The 19,560-nt window shown below is 39.7% G+C and overlaps 1 protein-coding gene across 1 annotated transcript in view; it reads right to left on the bottom strand.

Annotated features, from left to right (window-relative positions):
• The window catches only part of MYH9 (myosin heavy chain 9), a 69,898-nt gene extending 50,344 nt beyond the window's left edge, over nucleotides 1-19,554 (bottom strand). The window contains exons 1-2 of the mRNA XM_015628283.2: nucleotides 19,436-19,554; nucleotides 3,684-4,036 (exon numbers count right to left, since the gene is read on the bottom strand). Of these exons, the coding sequence (XP_015483769.1) occupies nucleotides 3,684-4,016 (333 nt within the window). The 5' untranslated portion in view covers nucleotides 4,017-4,036; nucleotides 19,436-19,554. The remainder of the gene's footprint in view (nucleotides 1-3,683; nucleotides 4,037-19,435) is intronic.
• Between the last annotated feature and the right edge of the window lie 6 nt (nucleotides 19,555-19,560).

The raw sequence follows: 19,560 nt of genomic DNA, 5'->3' as shown, positions 1-19,560 counted from the left end.
CTGAAAACTTTAGAAGCAGCTGTTTGAAACATCTGGAGAGGAGCAGCTTTCTACAGCAACTTCCAGTGCTACCAGAGGACAGTACATTTGGCACTTTTTATTTCTATTGCCAAGATCTCTTCTATTGTTTGCTCAATGAAGAAAGAGTGCTTTGGAGCAGTAGAGAGTTCTCCACAAGGAGCACAGAGAGTACTTAATCAGATTTAGCTCCTTAGCTAGATAAAGGTAAGGATTATTCTGCAGTGATCAGAAGGATGAAAATAGCATCTACTACACAGTTTGTGCTCTTATATTCAAACTTTCGACATGCTAGCTTAACACTAAGTAACACGTCCACTCTTACATGCAGCAGATTCAGATATAGATTCAGACAGATGTCCTCCAGGAAGCAAGTTTTTCATAGATATTTAAGGTTTCTTTTCCACATCCCAATATAAACAATCAAGATATGCTTCCAGACCTACTTTTTTTGCTATTCATTTTTTTAAAATATTTGAGGAATATTTGAATGACTTACAGAAAATACTAAATGTCTTTCCAAAGTGGAAAACTAAAGTTGGCTAAAAACCCTTTGGCACAGTATTTCTAAAGTTCCAGGCAGCTAAGCTTCCATGAGACATTGTAGTCAGGTTAGGTTTCAGGTAGTGCTTGAAGGGAACAGTTTAAGGAGTTTACAGCAACCAAGCCAGCAATGTCAATTCCTTTTGCCTCAGCTTTAGTTCTTCATCAAGTCTGACAGCACTTGCACAGCACAGAATAAAAGCTGAAAGTTTGGGTGATGCTTTCCTGACCTTTGACCACACTGGTGGAAGACATTTCTGTCTCTTTGTCCTACTCTGAGTCAAAGCAAGAGTAGCATGCTCACAGTGCACACAAGTCCACAAGGAATGTAGAGTTTTCTTAGCTGTGTATGTGTAACTCTTCATAGCTGCGACTGCTGACAAATTAGAACGGTTGCTTTTCAAGTAAGTAGACTGCACAACTAAAGCCACCCTATGGATGAGAGCAGCAGTTTTGAAAAGGGAACACATTAATTTCACTTAGAGTGATGAAGCCATGAAGCAAGTATGCAAGAAGCAGCTACCACCTCCTTCCAGCATTCTGCTTGCCAGGAGAAATACCTAAGGGAAGTTTCCATGCAGTAGAATGACCTCAGCTGTGTGAAGGGATAATTCTGTCTAATAAATAAAGAGGGGTAATTAATCATGACTGGGATAAGCAACTGAGTACGACCACCAAGTCATGACTGCTGACTGAGCCCACTGCCAGTTTCATACAGGAAGCAAGTTGAATTGTATTAATAAGCAGAAGCCAGCCCTACCACAAGAAGAGTTATCTTCATATTATTAAAGTACAAATAAATACTTATATGCACAAATCCCTGAATTGAACCCAAGGTTCCAATTGAAAGGCTCATCTATTATAAGCATAGCTGGCTTGGAAATCAGTACTTTGTCTCAGACATTACTATCTCAAAATAGAATTCTGGCATTATCTTTCACTAACTATTTCAAGTGACACACACGCCAAACTGGAACAAGTTTTATTTTTCTAACTGCTAAACTAGCTCTGAGGAGTTGAAAGGACCATCTGCAGCATGGCACAAAGATGACAGCATCAGAAAATTTATTTCCCAGTAACAGTTAACTTCAATAAAATAACTGGAACACGTACGACTGAGCTTTGAGTTTCACACTGAATACAAACAAAGCAATTCAGGTAAGCAAAAATTATTCACAAAAGCTGAAAATTATCTTTTGATAAAGGATTCCAAAGAGAAAGGGTTAATCTGAAAACCAGTCTATTAGCAAGTCACCTCAGTGCAGAACAAATTGATGTGTGGAAACAGCAAATTGGTGTTTGGCTCTTAGTTCTTGAACTGTTTGGCACTCCTCACTCAAAATTTGCCTGCACCAGCAATAAGATTTTCTCCCCTTCATATTACAGGATGGAAAGACAGAAAAATAAAGATAAAAAAATAAAATGGAAAAAAGACAATAAGTTATAAAAAACACACAGCCCTGCTGCCAAATAAGAAAGGATGTAGAAGAACAGAACTAAACTATGCTTGTGATCTTTCCAGAGACATTTATGCTGGAGATGCATTGCGTGTACTCCCTTTCTTCAAGCGGATTAATGATCAACTAACAGCCACTGCAATGAAAGTATTTTAAGCCTTCCCATTAATCTCCTGACTTGCTGAGAACTGCTGACAGGTGAGATCAGTCCATTTCACAAGTGCACAGGAACACAGTTTTGGCAAGACTAAGATTCTGTAATAGAGGAATACTATGCAAGGGTTGCTTGGGTGAAGGGTGTGGAGATTTTTTACCAAAAAATCTTACAATCTTCTTACAATCCAATTAAAAGAACTCAATTAGTCACAGACTATGTCTGAAATTTCAGATGGTATCTTGCAAGATATGTGAAACAGCCCATTGCACAGCACGCAACAGACACTTTGAGACACTGCTGAATTATTTTCAACAATTATTATATAAGCTAGCAGTGCTTCCTATTCTAAAAATGTTACTCATGGATCTTCCATATCCTATTTCATCTGAATACCAATATTTTCCCATCTGAGAATAGATTTTGACCAATAGTAGAAGGTAGAAGTTAACTACAAGAATAATAAACTACATCAGCCTCCAAACACACTAGCTCTCAAATTCTGACATCAGACTGTGGAAGTCACACTAAGTTTATATCAGCCTTGCATCCTTCATATATTCTCTGGTAATTTCTCCAGGAGTCATCTGTATGCCTTCATGTCACTGCAGAAGAACAGACACAGCACTAGTAAGTCATGAGTTTCTCCCTAGTCCTGTTTTAACCAGTCACTGCACACAGACTTTACATTACCAGTGAGTTTAATAACTGATTTCTATAACTGCAGAGTATTAATAAAGCAGAAGATAGCATGACCAACATCTGCTTGCTAAACATAGGCAACAAGAAGAGGAAATCAGAAGGGAACTGAAGAACCAGGTCAAGGTTCCAAAGTCTCCTTCCCCACCTTTCCCTATTTATTGCCTTTGGTGTTCAGTGAAGTGGCTGCTGCCTGCTTCTTTGGGTATGACCTTTGGTCCCATAAATGGTATCTGTTATTTACACAGCAGTAAAAAGCAGGAACCTCTGATCTTTTCCATTTGGGGGTGGAAAGAAAAGGAACATTTCCTATTTGTAAGTACATGCAGGCACACATGGTCCTTCTCTAGTAAGATGCTCTGAGAGCCACACAAAAAGCTTGGCACTGGTGTTCTTTCCCACTGAAGCTCCAGACATGGAAAACACATTTCAGATGCAAGGTGGATTAGGACTGTGTTGCTGTTGTTGTTATCATTATCATTAGTATTTTATTCAGATCAGACTCCCTGTTTACCACTATCCAACTGCTCCTGTGTCTTGCTAAGAGAAAGTTAAAAGGCATTCAAAACATCCTGCAAGCAAAGACACTAAAACATTAAAGCCAGATTTACCATAGCATTCCTTGAAAGCTTCAACATTAACTAGAGGGGGATTGGCATGGTTTAGTGAAAAAAATTTTAAGTAGAGGGAAGAAGGTAAGTCACTTGATGAGTTGTGTATAGGGGCAATGAAAGGCTAACATACACATTTAGGAGCAAAGCAATTACAGTATGTAATCAGGAACTCCTGCCCCAACAGACAAGATTACTTACATAGATCAGTCCCGAGTAGTATCTCTCCTTCAAGTTGTGAAGCACAGAAGCCTCATTCAGGCACGTCAGCTCTGCCATATCTTCTACTTTAGAGAATTTGGGGGGGTTCATCTTCTGGATATCATCCTTATTTACTTTCACTTTCTTCCCATTCTCTGCCAGTTCCACGATGGCTTCATCTCCTACTTCTTCCTTCAGGCTAGCTGCCTCAAACCCATTCTTCTCTGAGGGAACCCATACCAGCTTCTTAGCTGCCCAGTCAGCCTGAGTCAGGGGGTTATTAATGATGTTTTTGTCCACATACAGGTACTTATCCGCATCTCTTTGCGCCATTGTGGTTTACAATTGGGGACCTGTAAAGAGAGGGGGAAACAAAGAAAAAGGTTATTTTTGAAGCCTCAAATTGACTTGTGAATTCCTAGAGGCAGACAGGCACATGCTAAGTACTCTGAATCCCTGGTCATCAGAGCATGCCTCTCCCTCCTTTAATTTCATGTTAGTAAGCACTGCTCAAATTGTCAAACTTCCAATAAGGCCAAGGTTTTGCTTGCCAAGAGTATGAAAAAAAAATCAAACTAGCAAGCAGTTTTAAAAAAAACCCCAAACCTACAACAAAACACTGACCGTTAAGCATTTGGAAGCCATTATTTGGCAGAAAAGAGGAAGCATATTAAAGTGGCAAGCACCAAACAATTTGTGCCAATCTTCATAGCATCATGAGATACACACTGTCAATAACATGCAGGTCAAAATTAACCCTTCACTGCTCTGCTTGGTAGAGATATTGGCTCTGAAATCAAATCCTAAATGTGTAATCAGCACTTTTATCTCCTTATTCTGATAAGCTATAGATCAAAAAACACAACTTCTCAAAAACGTCAGCTACCAGCCTAGAATTTGGGGTGCACTTTGCTTCTAAAAAGATAGCAGTAATTTGCAGCCAGTAAGTAATTTGCCACCAGTTAAGACTGATATTAGATACTTTCCATCACCAGCTTAGTAGTAATACCCAGCCTGCCAGTTTATATATGTAATTTTTTTTTTTCTAGATGATGTTCTGTAGCAAAATATCTCCAAGATAGTAACAGAATAAATCAGGAAACTTTACAGCTAAATATCTTCTACAAACATCCTTCTATGAAGCTGTGGTCAGATAGAGGAGAGAGTTTCATCCCTACGAAAGGGAGACTTAGGCTGCATACTTGAAAAATGGCACCCTAGATTTAGTGTTTCATCAAAACCAGAACACTACCGCCAGGGATTTTCCAGTTTATAAGGCAGCAATTTTATTAGTGCCATTCAGAAGTCCTTTCAATCAGAAAAGGACTGCGTGCGTCAAGGCTCATTAGCCATGTAACAGCAGCCTCTTTACAAGATCCCATAAACATTACTTCTTGAATTCTTCCTCACAAAGATACCAGTGTCCTCAATATATGTTTTTCATAGCTTGAATAGAAACTAGAGCTCTTGACCACCTAAAGAACAGGAAATGAAAATATGAGTACTCGTGTCCTAGAAGGCTATCAGGAGCTATATGGATAACTTTTCTACAGAATTCATATTTACAAGCCAGCAGGCAAATCAAGTAAGTGAAGTTTGACTACACACACTCCAGACAAAAAAGTATTGAAAGCGGGACAGAAGCAGCTCAATTCCCAAAACATGCATGAGAACAACAATAGATGTAGAGTCCCAGCATTAGCAAACAGTGAATGAAGCCAGAAAAACATCAGCCATAATAATGATGGGCACAAATGCCAACACCAGTAATTTGTAAGCGTGTAGGGAAATTCCTTTCAACAAATGTATCACTGTAAGTGGTATGTAACTTTGTGCCAGAGACTGTATGGATAGTTATATATTCACAGTCAAAAATTCTTTAGCAAACAAAGACAAAAATCACTCTATAAATAATCACTTCCTTTAGTTTGAGTTTAAAATCTTTGTCTTAAGCCTTACAGGATATGCCAAGCAGCTATTCCACACTTGACCTCATCTTTCTTTCCCCACAGGGACACTTCCACCTCAACCACAATGGCGATTCTCAGAGAAACTCCTCCCTGGCTTTTCATGTTATTCCTGAAAACTAGTTTTTAATGGATACATATTAACGAGATTTGTTGTACAGATAAGATGCAGCAATGTGGAGGCTGCCATAAAAAACTTGAGCTGTCGGGAGAGCTCCAAGACCATCCTATAACAGCAAGCCTGACAGAGTATATAGTAAGTAAGACCAAGAATTCAACAGAAGACATTAGGATTTCATGACACTGCAGAGTATCATCTGCAGGTTGTAATCAAAGGGTTAAAAAAAGGGAATGGAAGGAAAGAGGGGGAAAAGGAAAAAAAAATATTCAATTGTTCAGAGTTGTATCAGGTTTGGCAAGGCAACAGCTGTGCTCTACCCTCCATTACACAGCTTCCTGCCTATGCAACTCCCAGAATGTAACCAGTTGCCTTTTTTGGCTATAATCAGGCAGGACACAGAGGCACTAGGCTTCAGCTAGATTCAGTTTCATCATTTCCTGAGGAATCCGAAGTAACCAGCCATCTGAAGTGTCCTACACTTATTACACTGAAATACAGTCCTCACATCCTCGCTGCTAGGGTACATGCATGCATTCAGTACACCTTAAGATACATTCTAGGTTAAAGACTATTTTTAGCTAAGACCACAAGAAATCTTTCAAAGGGTATCTATCCCCAGTCAGTCCTAGATCTGGGGAGAACTAAGGAAAGAAAATAGTTACAGAGAGGTTAATCAAATTCTTTGCAGGAAGAGAACCCCAAATTATCTCCCATACTACAAGAGTGCATTCTGCAGCCAGCAAGAGATCATTCTAGAGCATCTATACCTTTTTATTTTCAGGGCTGAAAACAACTTCCACAGTAAGATGAGAAATAGCCTAACAGCTATTCTAAAATCTCACCAAACACTAAAGTTTAAGATATTTTTTATATATTAAATATATATTAATATAGTATAATATACTGTAGATATAAATATATATAATGTAACTTTTAATACTTTGAGTACTACCAAATAGTAGTGAGGAGATTCAAAAAGGGTCTGCACTTCAAACTTGAAACAGACCTGAAAATTCTCCTATTGAATGGCAGCAGCAGCCTTCTTATCACCATCTTAAACTAGCTCTCCTGTGCTCCAGAACAGAATCCTCACGTAGTAGATGACTAGAGGCTCAAGCTAAGATAACATGGCATTAGAGCTATTCTTGAGGCTGACTTCAAACCCACAGGGCGTCTAAACTAGCAATACCACAAACCAACCATTAATTTGTCTTCTCCACAAGAACAGTACCAGAGGAATCAGATTCAGCAAGTTCCATTTCATGGTCTCCTAAACTTATTTTCCTAGCTTATGCTGCATTTCACTGGGCATTTCTAAAAATCCCTTAAAGTGGTCAAGGAAGGAAGCAAGCCCAGTAAGCTCTTACAGCCTTAGAGCAACTCACAATGAATGCAAATCATTGCTGTTTTAGGAACAAATTAGGAAGCAATTTGTTTGCCTGGTAGTTTGCATTTGGGGTGTAGATAATTATGTAGGACAAGGACATTTATCTTTACATAGCTATTGTGCAACTGCCAGATGAAAATACCGTTAACAATATTCTTTTTGATGCCAGTCTATAGGCAAGACAACCAAAGAACACAGAAGGAAGACAGACCATCCTTGTTTTGAGTTTAAATGCCTCCTTCCTAGTATTGTTTCCAAAAATGACATACTACAGTCACTTCCCCGTTAACCCAGTATGTTCCCTTATTGTGGTTCATAGCAGTCTGGGGAAGAGGCTGGTCAAACTTTGCTCATTTTCCATTATTTTAGGGTCCAAAAGACATTCTTTGCCATTTAACTAACTATATAATTGCCACAAAGATGCCATACAGCCACAGATAGAGACAACACAATCTCTACAATCATGAATAGGATGGGACCAAGACATCAGTATGTAGAGCAACCTTAAAAAAATAGTACCAACTGCCCTGTTGACATATATATTTCCCAGCAGACAGATTATTTTGAGAGGAACAAGTCAAGCACTGGATTTAACTTAAGATGACATGCACTACCTTTGAATTAGGCATAATTACTCCAAACCCTCACTGGAATACAGTGGACATATGGACAGAAGTTTGCCTTAGTTTCTTGCAATTTCATAGCCTTAAGGTTGGAATTATGAGACACTTCACACACTCTCTACTTAATGCATCAAGTGCTTCCCATAAACCTGGGAACAAACTTTATCTGGTTTGGAAAGGTCTAAAAACTACCTCTGCTCTAAGGTCTCTTTCTTTCAATTACAAGTGTTTTGCAACTGCAAAAAGCACAGAACATTACCTATTTGCAATTTAATTTTCAATACTTATTTGTATTACATTCCCCATTCCCCCCAGACATTTACTCTGTCAGCAGCCACAGAACTGTTCCTGGGAGTGAACCACTGTTCAGTAAGGTAAGCTTGGGCTTTACTGAACTATGGAGGTAATAGCTGAAGTAGAAATAGAATTCATAAGAACATTAATGGCAAGAGTTAAAGTGTCACACAAGTATTAAAGCACTGGCTGGGCAAGGAAATACCTCCAGTTTGAGTTACCTAAACCATCATTAAAGTAGGAATCCCCAAACTGTTCTTTCTTGGCTTCAGCCTCATTCCTAGCAAAGCTGCATTACTACACTGGAATAGACAGTTTTATTCAAACACTGTTTTGTTTTCCTACTTTAACAAATTACGAGAAGTTTGTGAAATACTGCACTACAGAGGATGCAAAATAGCCATACACGTGCACAGACTCCTTGGCAACTCAGATCACCACTTCAGAACTTTGCTGTAAGACTGAGCCTGTATGTAAAGGGTCTTAAGTGGATAATTAGTGGAAGTTTTCTTCTGTTTCATATCCGCCAGTAAGACACTGTTACTAATTTTCTGTGATTTCATATTAAACAATCCTCCCACATGGTTTGCCTAGTGGCCTTTCTACTTGCAGTGCAAGAGGAACTACCCTAAAGGGTGACAAAAAGAATGAACAATAATAGCAAACATATTTAGACTACAAGTTAATTTCCCCTTCTTTAAAGAGTTCACCTTTTAAAAGCAGTTCAGGAATAGAACTTTTCCACCATTTTCCAAACTGTCTTACCTTTAGCAGGTTGTCAGAGGGTGCAATACAAGACAAAAGGCCCTTTCATAGAACAGAGTGCACCTTTCTATAGGTACTGGTCTCTCTTATGGCCCTATTTTGGGTACAACTAAGTTGCCCTCAGTGAAGAAATTTGATTATTTGCTAATACACAAAAATTTAAAAAATAATCTGACCTTGAGAAGCTGCTAATGATTCAAACTGGGTTTGGTCAGTAACATTCATATGATGGGAATCCTTGCTAAGCGTATGATCTGAATAGCTAATACTTGCATTATTCCTGCACCTCAACTATTTCGCTTTCCCCAGCCAGCTGAATACAGTTCATCAAATCAGATTTAAGAGCAGCTAGAAAGCTAGACTAAACTAGTCTAAAATAGACTATAGTGGCCAAGCTAGCTACAGTAACCATGAATCGACGATATAAAACCCCTAAACCACCAATAAAAATCTTCCTATAATTCCCTTGTATTCACTAAGAAACTGTTCAGATCTCATTTGTTTAGGTTAGGCTGACATTCCACATCTCCAAGTGCCAGTATGTTTATAGAAAAGAAAACTGTAAGGTTTGTTAGCCCAAACTGCTCCAGTTTGTAAGCAACGCCTAAAAACAGAGTTTAAATCACTAAGGGTGAGAAATGAATCACAAGGAAGAGGCGGAGAGGAAAGGAAAGGGAAAAGCTGGCAGGAAGCTGAACTGATGGACAGGTTATATCTGCTTATTTCTCAAGTTCAGTATATTGAGACACACCAGTGCTTGATGCTTCAGGCTGAATGCAAGAATCCTGAATTTCAGTGATCCCACGAGAGAATACACCAGACAAGTACCTGAGCCTACAGTTAACACCCCCTCACAGGCAGCCCCCCAAGCTGCACTTACCCTTTGCATTCAGAATGCTGCCATGCAGATTCATTTCTTCTATTTCAGCTTATTCGGGACTCATAATGACTGCTATTAGGCTTACTGTAGTTCACTGCTTTCCTCTCTAGTCACAGTCTGACGCACACAATACATTGTTGAAAGATTTATTTCACAACTGGAATGCAGTTTGCTGGCAATTATTGTTGCATATTCAGTTTGACTGTAGTGCTGCCCAGACTTGCCAGCTACCCTGTTTATTACTGTAAATTAAACTCAAGGTAGAGCACTAAAGTGCCCTCTCCATGAGGGGCTCTAAGAACCAAGGAGGAATCAAATTATCTAATGCATAAGTGATGCTTCTATTGCATCAAAGTGACCTACTGGACAGACTACAGGTAAGGCAAAAGAAAGAAACTGAAGGACATTCTGCATCTTCCAAGTGGCCTAAAGGTACCCAACACACATCCTCAGAATACTGAACATGGAACAAGTGTTTCTTGGTTTCTCTGTGTCCAGCCCTCTTCATCAGCTGCCAAGCACCACTCTGCTATGTGTGAAGCAGCACTTGCATGTATTCTACTCTAACACCTGAGAGAGGGAGTTTGCTCTGGCAGCTGGGACTTCCCATGGTAAAGTGCAAAGGCCACAAAGCCACATACATCCCACTTAATAGTCACCTTTTCTCTCCACTGGGTTCAAATACAGTAGGACTGTGAGAACAGTCCTACAAGCACGGCACACGTACATTTAACAAATCTTAATGCCAATCTGAAGAGGCTACTTTAGGTACCAGACTGAAAACAGGATAGTGCAGGCTTTACCATGGACTACAGAAGCACAGGAACGATCTTGGGCAACCACACTGCATGCAGTAATTAACCACTGTGGGTTATAGGCAAATAAAGGCAGGCATAGCTTCCCTAAGTTAATGCTAGGGAGGGAATGCTTGCCTCTGTTTTAATTGCACCTTAGGAGTTCAGGGAGACACAGAGACACACTACCATGTAGATGGCACCAATACAGTTAATCAGCTCTATGAAGCCTCTGCACACTCTGTTTAAACACACCAAACACCGATTTAGGGAGGGGGAGGGTAGCCTTCTGTTGATTTCAAGTCCAGTCTTTAGCATGACAAAGCTAGGCTGGCTGCCACCCAACCCCATTCACTTTGAATAAATATTCAAAGTTTACAATCCTGCATAATACACTTTCTGCAACTGTTGTTTCTCATTAGTGGAGTACAGTACATGCCTTCTCAGCAGAGGAGAGAATTCCTCTTCCAGAGACAGAGTGCCCACAAGGAAAACATTCCAGGGGGAGAACACATTCTTCGTGACCACTCAGCAAAGTAATCCCACTTAAGGAGACAGCTGTAGTTCAGAAAATTGCAGCCCATCCCTGCTGTTCAAGCTGTTTTGCTGGAAGACTTGTTTTCAGGAGGCATAATGGCCTGCGTAAGTTCTGATCAGGCATGCAGAGTTCCCTACAGACACTGCACGAGAGCTTAGAAAGTTTTAACCTTTGATACCTCAGGGTCACTTTTCATCCCCTCCCTAATATTCTGATTTAAGGCTAAAAAGGTATCTGCCAAGAACTCTCAGGCACTGTTTAAGGTAGTTCTACATACATCAATTCGCACTCCCTGTCATCTCTGTCAATGCCAGGTTTCAATTCATTGCAAGAGGGGAAAAAGGAATAAAACAATTACACCTAAATATGGAGATGAAAAATATGGTTCTGGTTCACCCTTTTAGAAGCAAATATTTAGCATGTATGTGGCCAAGATAAAGTCATCTTACAGGAACAATTATTCTTGCTAATGTTAACTGACAAACTGCTTTGATCTCAGCATCAATACTACTATTCATCTTCCAGTTCATAATGAAAAGAACCAAGAATTAGTGTAAATATGTCCAGTAAGTAAGTTTTAAAGGTATTATTTTTACTTTGCAGCTGAAGTTTCTCTAGACACTTTCAGCTCAACCTATTGTGCCAAACTAGCACTGTGTACAAACAGCCTTCTGCTACATCTCATTTTTATTCTTATTTCAAATCATTCTGCTGCACATAAACAGCAGCTATGGGGATGGCAGGCAAAAACCTGGCACCTAGACGTCTACCACCTCTACATGGTCCAAGCTTGATTCTCAACCCTTCCAGCAATACATAACAGTTCAATAAGAAGTCTCTTATTTATGACAGTGATCTCCGAGGTAGAGGTCTGGAGAAGAATGACTTTTTCTGGACATGAGAACTCCTACACAAAGAAGAAAAAACTACATAGCCTTTACATTCCAGGATGTGTAAGGAGGCCAGGCTGAAAATATTTATATTTTTTAAAATTTTTATTATATTTATATTTGTTTTATAAATACTTATGCTCATAAATATCATGTTCAAGATAGTCTGAAAATCCGGATTGCAACATTTCCCTATTGCATTCAAGGTCTGGCACAGCTTCTTAGCCAACCATTATAAGACTGTTCTACAGAAAGCTCCTGGTGCAGCACAGCACAAGAGGAACACTGGTCTGGTCTGTACACCTCAGCCACAAGTTTGTCTTCTGGTTAGCTTGCTCCCTCCCTGACCTGTGCACTTTCTTCTCTAACTGGCAAATATATCAGTCCTTAGAAAGGAACAGCATTAGGCATCACTGATTTTAGAATTCACCCAACCATGCCCTCCCCTGTCTGGATCTCCTGGAACATTGGTTTTTGTGTTAGAGGTGAAGAAAGGACTCATCTTGCAATCTTAAATGAGTAAAAGCAAGGACACTTCAAGTAGAAACAGCCTGGACTATTAGAATCATGGCTATCTGCCATATAAAATTTTCTCATTCTGACAATACAAGATACTTTTTTGGAGAAAAAAAAGAAAATTATCTCCTTTTGGCAGGCCACTGATATGACATTCTATGGTACCCATATGAGGAAACAAATATAATTTGAAAATTTCCAATAAAGTTTTGCTTTCTGCCCTAAAAGGATAAAAAATAACATAAGGAAACACTGACCACGGAGTAGCCAAACTGTTTTGTGTGTTTCCACCATAGCTAACAACATTGTCCACAACCATACACATGGCTGTGCTATGGTGATGAGGCACTGGAACAAGCTGCCCAAAGAAATTGTGGATGCCTCATCCCTGGAAGTGTTCAGAGCCAGGTTGGATGGGGCTCTCAGCAACCTGGCCTAGTGAAAGGTGTCCCTCATGGCAGAGGATTGGAATGAAATGATCTGTAAGGTCCCTTCCAACACAAACAATGCCGTGACTCTCTGATACTCTTCTCCTTATCTACATGAGCAAAAGCTGAACTGCAGCTGCACTTTTTCCTAATAGAATTAGCAATAATACAACATGGTGATCTTTATCAGTTAAGTCTACATCAAATTTTTCAAGCACTAAAGAACTAAAATTTATTAATATAGTTCTGCCCACAAGGTAAAAAATTAGGATTTGCCACACAAAAGGTTACCTCCCACCATGTGGAAGATAAACTGTGCACATGTATACATCAGTGCTACATGGACAATGTAGATAGTTTTTAGAAGTTACATTAATTTGCCTAATAAATTGGCAATCCTTCTTTTATGACTAATACATCTTCCTCACCCCATGTGTGTGCTCTCATTTTACTTTTCCCATCATATACTGCATTAGACTTGGAAAGGGCCATTAAACCAATTCACAATAATTTACTGTGTAATGAAATGTCACAGACTTTAGTGTCTGCTATAAAGATTCATACTGCAACATAAACCAGTTCGCTTAACTTTTATTGTCTGGGTTAAGTCACAAATCTTAAGTCACAGTTTAAAATGTTTTTGTGTTTGTAGAGAACTCTTACTTGGTATTAATGCACATGTGTCCTCATGCAGACACATCCACTTGAAATACAGCAGTTTCAAGTATCCAATTATTTAACTATTTTAGGTAGCCGACTGTACATCTGCATCCATAGTTCCATTTAAACAATTCTGAGAAGTCTGAATACATTCTACTTGATGTCAGAAAGGGATAAAAAACCATTTCTATCTCTGAACAATGGGAAAAAAAGCAATGTCTGAACCACAACTATGAAGAATAAAATATAATTAAGTGGCATTCTGCTAAAAAAAATAAAATTCCACTAATACAAAAGAAACATTTCTTGGACCACTTCATATACATTTACAAGCAAGAAGTAAAGTTGCCTTCTAGATAGTTAATGCAATGAGGAATTTATGAATTAAATTGCTCTTTCGGTTATCTTCATCTCAAATCCTCCCCTTCTGTTAAACACACAGCTATCCATCCTCACAATCACCCAAAAAACCCAAAGCAAAATGTCAATACCTTCCTCTACATTTTAAACTATGACTGATATAGCCAAGAACAGAAGCCTGAGAGTATTTTTATTCACCTACATTAAAAAAAAAAAATGTGCAAAAAAATCAATTTACCTTATAAACCAACTAGTTTCTTATAAACCAACAAGTGCTTAGCCAGAAACTTTCTAATCCAGCTCACTGGTTTGATTTCAGATTTACATTCAGTATTGCTTGTGAAGTTCTTTTATCTAAATACCCTATACCTGTTCAAATATGTCTAAATCCTAAGATAAGGTTTATTTTTCTTAAACTGATAGTACATCAATGAAAATTACTTTGTTCACACATTTCAAAATAATTGATTTTATCAATTCTGGCACAGAAAGATTGGAATCTCTTGCACTAAATGGCAAGCAGACCTACATGTAATAGTCTCTGTCAAAAAGAGCTTCCTCACTAACAATTGACCTACATACTTATAATACAGTTCAGTTAAGTCAATCACATTTGGCAAAAAAACTGATTTTTAAATTTTTAATTGAAAATTGGCTGTAGGTTTCTTTTTTTTTTTTTTCTTGAACATTTAAAACAACTCTGTTACTAAAACTAACTAGGTTGGTTGTTGGCCATAACCAACTTTAACTAAAGTCAAATCTACTGTACATCCAAGGTTGATTAAAAGAGCCTAAATTCAAATGAACTGGTCAAATCTTGAGCATTAAAGAAAAACACGGGTGACTGTACTCTCATCACTACAAACAATAAAAAGTGAAGTAAACTATTACAAGAGCATGCTTTATGACTTAGATTTTAAACAGGAAGTTGCCCAAAAGGAAAAAAAACCCCTCTGACTGCACACAACTAACAAAATAGAGCTGTAAAATTTCTCTAAACCTTTTTTCTTGCAAGTCTGAACGCCCACTTTGCTTTCACGCAAATCACAACTCAAGTACTGTGCAGAGACATATATCACAATGGATTTCCTGCCGAGACTCATTAAAATGGTAGCTCTTGATGAATGGAAGTATTCATCAGTTAAGAAGACTATATGATATGGATTTCCAAGTTAAGTTTCCCTTAATATATTAATTATTAGCCTGAGTTTACTGAAGTCACTCATCCATGTGGTTTTATTTACTGCTCTCACTAAAGTCAGCATACATGCATTAGAAGAAATTTAGATTTCCAGTCATGAAGACAAGCAGAATTCAAACCCTATGTACAAAACTCTAGAGGCATAAATTTCATAAACAGGTCACAGAGTCAAGATACGACATACAGAACTACAGTTCATTACACCTCTCTGAAACCAGCAGCAATACATTTGTAATACTTCTACAAGAAATATTTTACAGTAGACAAAGTATGCCAGTTCAATTTTCCAGTTTCCCTTTCACTACGATTAAAAAGAAAATGACTTAGCAGTACTAGCTCCAGAAGCATCACGCAATTAAATCAATCACAGCCCCATCACCAGAAAACTGTAGACTACTACTTCTCCAGACTCTTTAGGATGCTCAGAAAGGCAACATATTGTGATGAACAGTAACAGGCCAAAGGACCATTAATTGAAAAGGGGGACAAACCCATTATGCTGAACACAACTGGGCTGGAGTAAGGTCAGAAGCTGTTAAGTCACTACAGTGGCCTAAGACTACAAGAAAAATTAGTGTTAAGATTATTACTTCAAGTACTCTGAACAAGTTCTCACAGCCACTGAAGAAAAAAGCGAAGCGAATAAACCATAATTAAGATGAACTTGTAAATTGATGCATTTCATTTAGTTGGACAACACCCATTTGCATTAGCTTCCAGGGCAGAAATAGCATTTGTATTTTTGCCTCAGCATACTCTATTAAAATCAGGTTGCTAGTTTCAATCTCTTTCTATACTAGAAATTTCAATTAGAACCATGGTGTGGTTAAACTGAAAAGAAATTTAAGGTACAAGGTCACCGAGCCACCATTAAGTTAGAGCAACTGCCAGCAAAAACAATGCTGCTGTAGGCAATCCTCTGCTATTACAGTTTTGTTCCAACCCACAGAAGACTTAATGTCAGGCACACAATTTCTCTACTTAACATGCAAACAGCTCAGCCTCAATTATAAACTAAGAAAGCAAAGAGTAACGAGATATTTATACAAGAAATCAAAGACAAAAATGTATGTTAGAGGGCACTGAGTGCACTATTAAGTCAAACCAACAAAAATACATTAAATCATACACTGAGGATTAAAGTTTTGAACACCTTTTAGTAGATGTGCACACTAACTCTGAGCCTCTAAAATGCACTCTAGTCATCAGCTAGTTTCAGCACGTTACCCAATAACCCAAAGCTACCACACAAAAAAGGAGATGTACTGTGGGGGATAACACAACCTTAGTTTTGACTTCCCCTTTCAGTAAACCTTGCATTAACTAGATGAGTTCCTGTACCTCCCATGGGTCCACTTATAATCTCACCCTATTACAGTCACACTAATCCATAAGCGACATCAATCTGGGCGAGACACAGGCCTAGGGGATGTGGTGGAAGCGGAAGACTGAGCAGAATCAGCTCAGAAATCACAATACCACTGACACGTGTCCTGTCTCCTTTGTTCTGGAAATTAAAAGAACCAAATCTGAAATTTGGGTACACACAGACAAATCTCCCAGTACAAATGAAGTATATTTTCACAAAGGTAGCAGCTGATACACATGCACTCCCTCGTACCTGCATGTGAATAGCCTGACACACGACTAACCTGTGAATAATTAAATTAAAACAGTTGCTACATTATTTTTAAAGACCTTCCAAGATAATAATGGTTTGGGTTTTTGAGATAGCTTGTTGAAGTGGTAAATGCAAATCTCGCATTTGTAGCAGATACATTTGCAATGCCAAATATTATTGCAAAGAGACTTAAGCACCTGTGGCATCCAACTGCAAGGCAGTTTTCAACTAGAAGATGAGTGAGTATTAGAGCTACCGCCAACTACACAGCTTGACCACTCTTCAACATTTTGCATAATACCTAAATAATGTGCTGGACAACAAAGATTATTTCAGCTTCCCACGTGAGAGATTTTTCTAATCTCTTTCCTACGACTTTACCAGACAAGGTTGGGTTTTTTTATTATTATCATTATTTTTTCATTAGATTAATTAAAAATATTATGGTGTAGCTCTCACAAGCTATTTGTCTTCTTAAAACATTCAGAAACACACCAAAATCTACCAAGAGGAAATAATTTTTAAAATCTTATTCTTTATTTCTTGAGATGAAATTATCATTTGGCAACTCTTTTCTTACAAGATTAACTTGAAAGAAAAAGCAAAACAAAACAACCAAAAACCAACCCAGGACCATGGTAGAAATACCATAACTATCTACACAAAGGCTAATAACAAGACTTCAGTTTCTTCACTCATTCTTTTGGGGCAGACAAAACCTGATTATTAAATCTTCCTTTTTATACAGAAACATACACAGGGTACTCAGCAGTGCAAACACTTCTCCAGAGGTCTTCTAAAATCAGACCTTGGCTATACAAGTCAAGCACCCAAGAGAGGACACCAGATTCCAAGAAGAACCGTATCACTCACCAGCCTGGTGCCAGTCACACACACTTTGATGTTTCAGGTCAGTAAAGAAGTTCAGATCCCCATTTCTACCCACAACTACCAATTTTCCTTCTACTTCAGAGTTACAGAAAAATTTGCCTGTCCACCTCTGTAAAGACAGTGCACACACTATGAGTAACTGCAATAAACAAAGCTATCAAGAAATGGAACACATCAATTTCAGCAGTTCCACCTGATATGGAACTGTTGCATGATTTCCTTGTAGTCATTTTCACAAGGTCAGACTAGTATAAAATCTTGTATTTATACAGTTGGGGAAATTGTGATTAACAGCTTCAAAACCCTTCTGTGCCACTTACATTTACCAATTGCTTTCCCCCCATTACAACTTTCTAGTTAATAAAAATATTTGTTTATCTCATTGAAACCTTGTGAGAGCACTACAGATGCAGACAATGCATCTATGAGTCGGTTCAGCCGTACCATTGCCATTTTTGCTGGATTACCATCGATAAGTGAACTTAGTCACACTGTGACCTAGTGACTAATTTCAAAAGCATTTTACAGAGGAGGTAACTGATTAGAGGGCTGTTACTTTGGAGTTAAAACTTTACCATACCTAGCCTTATGAACAGGAGATGTATACAAGAGTCAAGAATGTAATTTAATCTTTCAATCCCTGGTTCAACAGCCTCCATGTAAGCAACCTTGTATTTCCTTACAGCAGACAAGTTATAAATGGACCTTGGCCTGCAGACTACCTACAGTATCTTTACAGATTTGAAGCATGATTTTTTATGCATTATTTGAGAGATTACTCTGTTTTGGGAGACCTGCCCAGTTATAAAAAAGCTTAGCTTCTTAGCTCACTCTGATGAATGTGGCTCAGGACATCACAACATAGGACACAGAAGAAAAACTACAGAAGAAGAAAGATCTAAAGCACAAGCAGTGCTTCAAGAGGAAAAAAGAAGGAAAGGAACTGTAAGGAGGAAAAGAAAGTGGAATTAAAGAGTCACTGCATACAGAGTTTGCTGACCAATTAAGTTTACTTCTGAAAAATCCCCCTTTATTACCAGAAGCGTGTTTTTCTTTTAAAACTAATTTCACCCCGTGTTTAGGCAAATTAGGAGCAATTCTCATTAAACTCCCTGGGCAGGCACCACGCTCAGGGGCTATGAAACTTGTTACTTTCCACACCTACCCAGGATAAGTTGGTAAAGATACCACTCAGAGCCGGCAAACTTTTACTACTCGGTTGGAGGTGATGCCTGAAAGCACAAGCTATCTGCAAGAGCTCCCAGTGCAAGCTTCATCTTGCCCTGTCACTCCCTCCCTCCTCCCTCTCTCCCTCCCTCTCTCCTGGCCCAAACCGAACGAGGAAGTGGAGCCGGGCGGGCGGGCGGAAGCCAAGCCCATGGCGGTGTCTGCAGGAGAGTTGTCAGCCCGTGACTCAGGCTGCAGCCCTGACAGCTGCCCGCCGGCCCCGCCGGCCCCTGCCCGCTGCTCCCCGGGGCCGGGCACCGGAGGGAAGTTGTGAGGGGAAGGAGCTGGCTCCTGTGGAAAAGAGCGCCAATCACCCACCCCACCTGCGGGAGGCCGGTTCGCGGGGCGTGCGGGCGGCAGAGCGGCAACTCCCCGGGCACACACGGCCCCTGAGCACCGCGGGGACACGGGGAGCACCCCACCACGGCGGGTCCCACGGGGACGGAGCGGCAGAGCGGCGGAACAGCGGAGCCCTCTCGCCCGGCCGGACAAAGAGGCGCCAAACCCGGCGAGGGAGGGAGGAAAGCGCGGCGCCAGGGGGGACAAACCGGAGCCACCCGCACCCACCGCCCCACCCGACCGGCTTCACCTGAGCCCGGCTACGGTGGAGGGAAGGAAACGCCGCGGCGGCGGCTGCGCTCCTCACGGCAATAATGCGGCGTCCTCCGGCTGCGGCTCCTCCCGCGGCACCGCGACCGCCGCTCGCTCACCGGC

Source organism: Parus major, chromosome 1A (genome assembly GCF_001522545.3).
Source record: "Parus major isolate Abel chromosome 1A, Parus_major1.1, whole genome shotgun sequence".
NCBI lineage: Eukaryota > Metazoa > Chordata > Aves > Passeriformes > Paridae > Parus > Parus major.
Note: the sequence above shows the minus strand (reverse complement) of the source record. Positions and strands in the feature narration are given on the sequence as shown.